The sequence below is a fragment of the Sciurus carolinensis genome, chromosome 12, assembly GCF_902686445.1.
Source record: "Sciurus carolinensis chromosome 12, mSciCar1.2, whole genome shotgun sequence".
NCBI classification, from domain to species: Eukaryota; Metazoa; Chordata; class Mammalia; order Rodentia; family Sciuridae; genus Sciurus; species Sciurus carolinensis.
The window spans coordinates 118517454-118526849 of record NC_062224.1 but is presented as its reverse complement, the minus strand read 5'-3'; the positions used below and the strand labels follow the sequence as shown (position 1 = coordinate 118526849).

Genomic DNA, 9396 nt, shown 5'->3' with positions numbered 1-9396 from the left:
CTCCTCAGATACAGCCAGCGAGGCCACGGACACTTCCCGGGCTCCCTGCAAGTATCACACCTCTTAAGAAAGCAAGAAGTCAAAGTCACAGTCAAGGACGTGAACGGCTACAAACGCTGGAACAGAGTAAGGGTGGGAAGACCTGCTTCTAGCAGAGTCAGCACAGTAGGTCTACAGCAGCCCTGCTTCCCGGAGCAGGGAAAAGGGGGCATGAGAGTCCTCAAGCAAGGTGTGTAAAGCGAACACGGGTTTCACTGTCTGCTGGGCACAGTCTAACAGTGAAAATCACTTCCTGCACTTTACAGTCTAGAAATACGCTAGCACGTCTGCCTCCCTCAGCAAGCCCGTCCAGCGGAGACCCGCCTCTGGACCCGGCCTCCATGGAAGGACCTTGGCAAGTCCCCTTCCTACTTGGCAGCCCAGGTGGTGGGTCAGGTTGTCTTCAGCTCCACTTGGCACACCGGGGGCCACGATTCATGACTCTTGACAGTCAGAGCCTCTTTGGAAGTCCTTGCTGTGGACATTTTCAGCATCACGGGATCTTCTGGGTCTTCTTTCATGTTCCCTGGGAAGTCTGGAGGTTTGGAGGCGACTATGTTTGGATGCCCAACCTCTCTCTCTGAAATACCATTTGGAGGCTTGGGATCACATGGACGTAAACCCACCACCAGGCTGGGGTTGTTGCTCAGTGGCAGAGCACTTCCCTGGCATGTGTGAGGCACTGGGTTCAATTCTCAGCACTGCATAAACAAGCAAACAAACAAACAAATATCCACCGACAGCTTAAAACTGCACTAACACTGGCTTTTTAAATAAATAAATACATAAAGCCACTGCCAATGACGGCTGGTGTCTCTGTCTGTCGTCTGCCCCTCCTGCAGTCCCTCTTGCAGGAGGCCAGGTCGTCAGCGTGAGGCTGACTTCTGTGCTGGTAGGTTTTTGGGGCAGTGCCCATGGTCAGGTCAACCAGAGTTGGAGATTTACCCTCCTAGTCTAGTTCTTCTCAGGCGCCTGTCATTGTGTCTGCCTGCAGCTGCTTAGTTCTCCCACCCCCGGAGCCTCTGCAGGTCACCGTCCGGAGAACAGCACCCTCCAGCTCCTTCCTGGCAGGGCCGATGGTCAGATGTTGCCCAGTGTGACCTGCTGCTTCTGACCTGGACTGAGGCGCCTGGGGTCAGTCCTCGGGTCCTTTGACTGGCTAGCCCAGGCTCCTGGCAGCGTTCCCTTCCCCGCAGAACCCCAGCTCCGGGAGCCCCGGTCCTGCTTTCCCTGTGGGCGTGGGGGAGGACTGACGCAGGAGTGCTCTCTTCCTCTGCTCCAGGGCCGAGGCAGGAGTCTGAGCTGCAACTCGGCCATCTGATTGGCTGACCGATCCTGGCTGGGCTATAAAAGAGACCCCTGCAGGCTGGGGAGGGAGAAGGATTCTGACAGCCACTCCCGGCGAAGAGCAGAGACGCTCAAAACAGAAGCTGCTTCCCTGCCTCCTGCCACGCGCCTCAACCGCTCCTCAAGATGTGCAAGGGACTGGCGGGCCTGCCGGCCTCCTGCCTGCGGAGGTAAGGCTGTCTGACTTTTAGAAACAGCGTGGTCAGGAGTCCGGCTGTCCTCTAGGACTAGCTGGATATGGTGGCTGAGATTTGGGTACCTGTGTGTTGTTGGCGTGACTTCATTCTGAGACTGGTGCTGACTTGGAAGCTTGGTCCTCCGAGCAAGCTGGTCTGGATCCAGGAGAGGCATGTGGTCGAGCTGTACATGGAGGTCCACACGCCTCTGCGTCCAGGGCTGCTAACTGAGCCTCACTGCAGCTCCTGGCTCTGGCTCTGCTCCTGACCCTGCCTGTGGGTGTTCTGGGGAGGCACTGGGGAGGAGGCTGAGCCTAGAGAGGCAGGCTCTGGTGTGCTGCGCTGCCCTTCTCTCTGGGTTGTGAGCCAGTGTGACAGTGGATCTGTTCAAGGAGGGACCTCCCTCCCTTCCTCCGTCCCCAGCCCTGAAGTCAGCTCAGGGTCCTCAGATCTCATCCTGAGGACATTGTTTTATCAATGGGCTCCATTTAAAAAAAAAAAAAAACCTTGAAGATTTACAGCTGCTCATCTGTCTCTGGCTTTATTAAAAGGGTTTAAATGAGTGATTTCAGAGAATGCTCATATATTAGCCAGTTGAAAATAAAATGAAAGACTGGAGTATCTTACATTATGAATCTTCAATTAAGGGTAAAGTTAATCTGAAGGTATACCAACTCCTTTCTTATCTCCCTGCAAATAGAAATCACATGAAATTGCAATTTGGCAATAACCCCATAAGCACTTTTTCATGTGTCACTGAGTTTACCTTTCAAACATTTCCTCGGGGCAAGACCCTGCCAGAGGCTTCTTCAGAAGCAAGAGGGGTCTGGCAGGGGGCGTAGGAGCCCCTCCTCCAGCTCCAGTTCAGTCCCGTCACCTATGAAGGTAACCTCGGGGAGGAGGGTGCGGGGAATCCTGCCTGGGACAGGCAGGCTACGCTGCAGCCAACCTGAGAGGGACCTGTGCAGTGAGCTGCCCTCCTGGCCCAGTGCCATGCCTTCCCAGGTCCGGGCCCCGGAGGACCTTAGTTGCTCCTGGCCACAGGAGTGGTGCTGTGAGGAGCCACTCCCTGTTTCCAGGAGGCTCAAGTCGCCTGGGCTGTGCCCGCTCTGGCTCCCGTGCTGTGACCTCAGGCTACAGCTGCTGGGCAGCAGAGGCAGCAGGTGGAGGCTTGAAACAGCTTCTGTTGGACTCAGTCTCCACATACTGGCAGCCTCCAAGCACTTGGCCCTCAGGAGGACGAGCCCAGTGACTGCGGCCCTCCATTGAGAGGGCCTTTGCCTTCCCCTGACAGTCACCAGCTGGAGAGGTAGAGGAAGGGACCAGTGCTGTGAGGGGAACGGCCTCCTACAGGGCAGCGTGCAGACAGGAATGCCAGCACGCAGAGACCACGGGCCATCCCCAGTGTCTTCCATGTATCCCCATGGGCTCTGTGTCTCCCTCGCCAGCGGACCAGCTAGTTACTGTTCCTTTTAAAATGACTTTCTCCTCTTTGATGATTTCTTGGCTTTCACAATTAAAGAGGTAAAGCGAGGAGAGAAAGATATAGGGAGAGTGAGCCAAGCGCTCATTAGGGGTCCTGCTCCTGCGTCTCATTAGGGGTCCTTCTCCTGTTCCTCATTAAGAGTCCTCCCTCCTGCTCCTCATTAAGAGTCCTCCCTCCTGCTCCTCATTGGGGTCCTCCTCCCATTACTCATTAAGATTCCTCCCTCCTGTTCCTCATTGGGGTCCTTCTCCTGCTCCTCATTGGGGTCCTTCTCCTGTTCCTCATTAAGAGTCCTCCATCCTGCTCCTCATTAGGAGTCCTCCTCCTACTCCTCATTGGGATCTGCTCCTACTCCTCATTAGGAGTCCTCCCTCCTGCTCCTCATTAGGGGTCCTCCTCCTGCTCCTCATTGGGGTCCTCCTCCTGCTCCTCATTAGGGGTCCTCCCTCCTGTTCCTCTTTAGGGGTTCTCTTCCCACTTCTCATTAGGGGTCCTCCCTCCCACTCCTCGTCAGGGGTCATCCCTCCTATTCCCCATTAGGGGGGTCTTCCCTCCTGCTTCTCATTAAGGGTCCTCCCCCTGCCCCTCACTGGGGTCCTCCTTCCGCTCCTCAGCCACCAGCTGCAGCCTGGCAGCTGTTAGCTCCAGGGACCACTCCAGCCTGCTGCTCTTTCCAAAACCTCCCATACCCTCTGGCCTGTGTCTCCTGGTCATGCAGCTTTTAAAGGAAGGTGGTGGCAGCTGGAGATAGACCGCCTCCAGGAGCTTGGGTTCCAGCCCAACTGGTGCTCACACCTGCTGCCCACCCTGCACTGCACAGCTCAGTGTGCTGGGTGCTCACAGCAACTGCTGGGACAGCAGGACTGAACTCAGTATCCCTCCAGATGTGTCCAGGATCCTCTGCCAGCAGAAAGGCAGGTGAATGGCAGCAGCTGCCAGGAGGGGGCGTGCAGCAAGAACCACTGTACTTTGCTTTTGAACTAAAACTTACTTAAGATCAATCCTGTGTCCAGTTTGGTTCCATTGGCCAGACCAGAGGTGCTACGTTGGAGAAGAGGGAGGGTATGTGCGTAGGAGGCTTCTGGGTGGACTGAAAGGTCAGAGTCCCCGTCACAGCTGAAGGACCCAGTGTTGTGACTCTGCCAGGGTTGGTAGAAGTCAGAAGCGAGGAAGAAATGGGTCCTCCTGGGAGCTCGTGCTCCACGGAGTCCCCTTCCCAGTGCAGCTGCCTCCGCCCTGGCACCATTAGTGGGCCCCTCAGCTCCACTGACAGGTGTCCTCTGGGGACAGCCTTGTTGCTCACCGTCCTCTTCCTCCTCTCTGCAGTGCAAAAGACATGAAGCACCGGCTAGGCTTCCTGCTGCAGAAGTCCGACTCCTGTGAGCATAGCTCTTCCCACAGCAAGAAGGACAAAGGGGCTGTTTGCCAGAGGTAAGAGAACTGGCTTTGGCGAAGGCCAGCTCTGGGTGACACCTGCTGAGGAGGTGCCTGTGCGGGGACTGAAGCTGAGCCTGAAAGCTGAGTTTGGATCCAGAGGGCCTCTGTTCTCGTGGACCATAGATAGATCTGAAACTTCCACATCCTTGGTGAAAACCTGTCCTAACTGACAGCAGATCTCCTTGCAGAAGATAACATCTGTATATTACCTAGGATCTTAGACTTCTTGTCTCAACTGTACATCATGGCATTCAAGTTATGCTTTTTTTCTGTGATATCTCTAGGGTGAGCCAAGAAGAAGTCAAGAAATGGGCTGAATCACTGGAAAACCTGATTAAACATGAATGTAAGTCTGATGTCCCTTATACCCGGGGCCCCTGAACAAAGGCACTCAGGATAAGACAGGTTATCTCGCCTTGTGCTGATCTGAGAGCACCTGCAGAAACGTTTGGGTCTTCTGATCACCAGACCAGGATAAACTTTGATCTCACATCCCAACTGTTAAAAATTTTACCATGCCCTAGAGCTTTACCTTACACAGTGGAAAATTCATACAGAAATCACTGTTGCTCTCACCACATGGGAAAGTGGCAAAGAGAAAAGATTCTGAATATGGAAATCTTCCTGCAGAACTGGCCTTGGTTTCTCCTTCAAGGCACCTTGGTGGTCGATGCTATATAGACATCTCTGAAACATAACACTTCTTGAATCTTGGTTAAGGATCGCTAGGTGAACCGGGATCTATCTGTCTGACATCTGATGTTGGGGCCTGAAGCCTGATGGCGTGGTTCTCCCTGTCCCAGGTGGGCTGGCCGCATTCAGAGCGTTCCTGAAGTCTGAGTACAGCGAGGAGAACATCGACTTCTGGGTCAGCTGCGAGGAGTTCAGGAAGACCAAGTCACCCGCCAAACTCAGCCCCAAGGCCAAGAAGATCTATGAGGAGTTCATCTCCGTGCAGGCCACCAAGGAGGTGAGTCCCGGCCCAGGGCCTCCTGGACCTGGGAGGAGCTCCTGGTGAGCTCTGGGCAGGGTCTTCAGGTCCTGGAGGTAGGACCACCACCCACAGGCTCTTGTACCTGCACACACCCCAGGTAAGCCTCAAGGAAACGCAGGCTCAAATTGCCTCCTCTAAAGCTTTTTCTGATAAATCTCTCCAATCTGGGAGACAGAAAGGAAGACAATGCTCTTCCCGCCTGAAATGGCAGGATGGCCTGCCACACCTCCTGGGGGCCCCATGGCCCTGGGCGTCCTGGGATGCAGGGCACAGCCACCTGCATCCCAGCACAGAGCTGCACCTTCATCTTGGCAGAGGTCTGATGGAGCCTCCATCTTTGTCCCCAGGTAAACCTGGACTCTCACACCAGGGAGGAGACGGGCCGGAATGTGCTGGAGCCCACAGTGACCTGCTTCGACGAGGCCCAGAAGAAGATTTTCAACCTGATGGAGAAGGACTCCTACCGCCGCTTCCTCAAGTCCCGATTCTATCTGGATTTGGCCATGCCTTCCAGTGGCAGGGTGGAGAAGCAGAAGGGAGCCAAGAGTCCTGCAGACTGTGCATCCCTGCTCCCTCAGTGTGCCTGACTCACTCTGAGGCCCAGGCTGGAACGGAAGACACTGTGCTCTGGACATCTAAGGCCAACTCTGATCTGTTCAGTTGGGTGCTTTGTCCACATGGTAGTGTGGTGTCCATGCATGGCCCTGTGTGAGCCACTGCCAGGTAGATGTGGGCAGGGTGTTTGGGCCTTCACTGGGGCGGGACCCTGCTGTAGCCCACCCTTCCCAAGGTTCCCTCATGGGGCATGTGAGCAAGCACCCAAGTGCTGGCCTCAGGGCTGGGATCCCAGAGCCACTGGCAGTGCCCTCCCGCAGTGTGACCTCAGTCTGGTTGGTTGGTGCACATCCTCTGACACTCATGTGGACATGTGGTGTGCTGGCCAGCACTTCCTGCAGGTGTGGTGTTAGGTGACGTCCATGTCTGGTACATACACATGAGTAGTGTGCATATTAAATAGATATAATACATGCATATGCATTCTGCATACATTTTCGTGTCTATGTTTTGGCATGTATTGTGCGTTTGTGTGTGTATACACACATTTCTGCAAGAGTACACAGAGACCTGGGTGCTCGAATCTGTGTGTGTCCACGTGTCCATGCACATTCTCATCTCTGCTTTCTGCTGCCTTGGCACGGGGCACACTGAGCCAGCTGCCATGCAGGGGAAGGAGGATGCCAACCTGTGCACACTGGTTCTGTAACAACTGTGGGCTTTGCTCGAGAAGAATCCCAGGTCTTCCTGCTCATTGAGCCCTTGCAGACTCTGCCCTCAGCACAGTTGCTGGGAAGGCCCCTGGGCCCACCCAGCACAGGGCTCTCTCTTGGCCACTGTTACTGTTACTTGAGTCCCGGAGCGACTGCACACTCCTTTCCTGGGTGCTCAGGCATGCTAGTGAGCAGCCTGGCTGGGCTGGCGTCTGGAGATGGAGGGAGTGAGGAGCTGCAGGCAGGGTCTGGCCAGCCTTGTGAGTGGAGTCCCTGGCTGGAGCTCTGCCCTGGCCATGGCTGCTGTCCACTGACCTCGTCCCCTCCTGAACAAGGTGCTCTTCTTGTTCCCCTGAGAACTGAGAACCTAGGCCATCAGACAAGCTCTTTGGTCCCCCTGGTGGGCTGGCTCTTTTCTGTAAGGGTTCTAGGCTGTACCTGTGTTTATAAACTAGCAGAGGGACAGGGTGTGTTTCTGAGGCGGAACAAGTTACAAACTCAAAAAGTTTCCTCTGCAAGGTAAACCTTGTTCATTCCTTCCCAAACACCAGGCTGACAGACTGAAAATTTTCTTCCTGTCCCCTGAGAGCAAAGAAGAGAGGCATGAAGGGAGGGAAAGGAGACCAGCTATGAGGACCACTGTGGAGCTCTCCAAGGCAGTAGGAATACTTGGCGATTCTTGTGTGGACCGTTCGGGACGCTCTTCTGAGCAGGGTTTACTGTTGCTCCCTGTGCAGGCAGAGGGGCGGGCCTCCCTGGACCATTAGGGAAAGCGGCTTTCTCCTAAAGCTGCTACTGTGGGAAGCACAGGCCCCTGCACCTTCACTCCCTCACAGGCTGGCCGCTTGGCTGGTGCCCCAGATGCCCACAAGGACTCCTAGGTGTGTGTCTCTGGTACTGGATCTCAGGGCACCTGATGTGCCCTTCCTCTCTGGGCAGGCTGGCTCGCCATGCTGCAGAGCTGATCCCACTGTCCTTTGCATCAACCTGTCTCACAGTGTGCCTCCAGCTGACCCAAGGGTCCATCTGTAACTGAACTTGCCTTCACGACACCTCATTCCACTTGTAAGTGCACCTGTGGCTGCAGATTGTGCCTCACAAGCTGGTCTGGAGGCCATTCTGAAAGAGAAGTAAATTAGTACATGACAGACATTTTGGAGTGGTTTTCAATTGTGTCTTCCTGTGCTCTGGTGACTAATGTGGCTAGCTTCCCTGACAACAGTCCTAGACATGAACTTCGGCGCGCACGCCTGCCACTGCGCTCTGCTTAGAGGGTTCAACCCAGCTTCCTGTGAAGCACAGGATCCCAATAAAAAGGTAATAAATGCTTCCAGCAACTATCTTCTCAGAAACACATTAACATACTCCAGAGACAGAGAACAAAAGCAGGATGCAGGGCACTGAGCCATCAGGCCTCCATAAACAACCTGGGGGAAGAGAGAATGGAGTGGTGGATTACAATAGTCCTGGTCCTCAGTCCTGCCCCTGTCCCTCCTGCTCTCACAGTACCAAGGCAGACCTGGTCCTCAGGCCCTGCCCCTGTCCTTCCTTCCTGCACTCATAGCACCAAGGCAGACCTGGTCCTCAGGCCCTGCCCCGCCAACTCCTGCCCTCACAGCACCAAGGCAGACCTGGTCCTCAGTCCTGTCCCTGTCCCTCCTGCACTCACAGCAACAAGGCGGACCTGGTCCTCAGTCCTGCCCCTGTCCCTCCTGTACTCACAGCACCAAAGCTGTCCTGGTCCTCAGGTCCTGTCCCTGTCCTTCCTTCCTGCACTCACAGAACCAAGGTAGTCCTGGTCCTCAGGCCCTGCCCCTGTCCCTCCTGCACTCATAGCACAAGGCAGACCTGGTCCTCAGTCCTGTCCCTGTCCCTCCTGTACTCACAGCACCAAAGCTGTCCTGGTCCTCAGGTCCTGTCCCTGTCCTTCCTTCCTGCACTCACAGAACCAAGGTAGTCCTGGTCCTCAGGCCCTGCCCCTGTCCCTCCTGTACTCACAGCACCAAAGCTGTCCTGGTCCTCAGGTCCTGTCCCTGTCCCTCCTGCACTCATAGCACCAAGGCAGACCTGGTCCTCAGGTCCTGCCCCTGTCCCTCCTGCACTCACAGGACCAAGGCAGACCTGGTCCTCAGGACCTGCCCCTGTCCCTCCTGCACTCACAGCACCAAGGCAGACCTGGTCCTCAGGCCCTGCCCCTGTCCCTCCTGCACTCACAGCACCAAGGCAGACCTGGTCCTCAGGTCCTGTCCCTGTCCCTCCTGCACTCACAGGACCAAGGCAGACCTGGTCCTCAAGACCTGCCCCTGTCCCTCCTACACTCACAGGACCAAGGCAGACCTGGTCCTCAGTCCTGCCCCTCCATCTCCTGCCGTCACAGGACCAAGGCACTCCTGGTCCTCAGTCCTGCCCCTCCATCTCCTGCACTCACAGGACCAAGGCAGACCTGGTCCTCAGGCCCTGCCTCTGTCCCTCCTGCACTCACAGCACCAAAGCTGTCCTGGTCCTCAGGGCCTGCCCCTGACCCTCCTGCACTCATAGCACAAAGGCAGACCTGGTCCTCAGGTCCTGCCCCTGTCCCTCCTGCACTCATAGCACCAAGGCAGACCTGGTCCTCAGGTCCTGCCCATGTCCCTCCTGCACTCACAGCAC

General features: G+C 55.7%; 1 protein-coding gene across 2 annotated transcripts; it reads left to right on the top strand.

Annotated features, from left to right (window-relative positions):
• The first annotated feature begins 1429 nt into the window (after positions 1 to 1429).
• Positions 1430 to 7795, top strand: Rgs4 (regulator of G protein signaling 4). 2 transcript variants are annotated; one of them, XM_047520999.1, is made up of 5 exons: positions 1430 to 1556; positions 4375 to 4479; positions 4770 to 4831; positions 5289 to 5455; positions 5827 to 7795. In XM_047520999.1, the coding sequence occupies exons 1-5, from the start codon at positions 1513 to 1515 to the stop codon at positions 6064 to 6066; spliced, it is 618 nt and encodes a 205-aa protein (XP_047376955.1). In that variant the 5' UTR covers positions 1430 to 1512; the 3' UTR covers positions 6067 to 7795. The 2 variants fall into 2 exon arrangements, with proteins under 2 accessions (XP_047376955.1, XP_047376956.1); XM_047521000.1 differs by lacking the exon at positions 5289 to 5455.
• The last annotated feature ends 1601 nt before the right edge of the window (positions 7796 to 9396 follow it).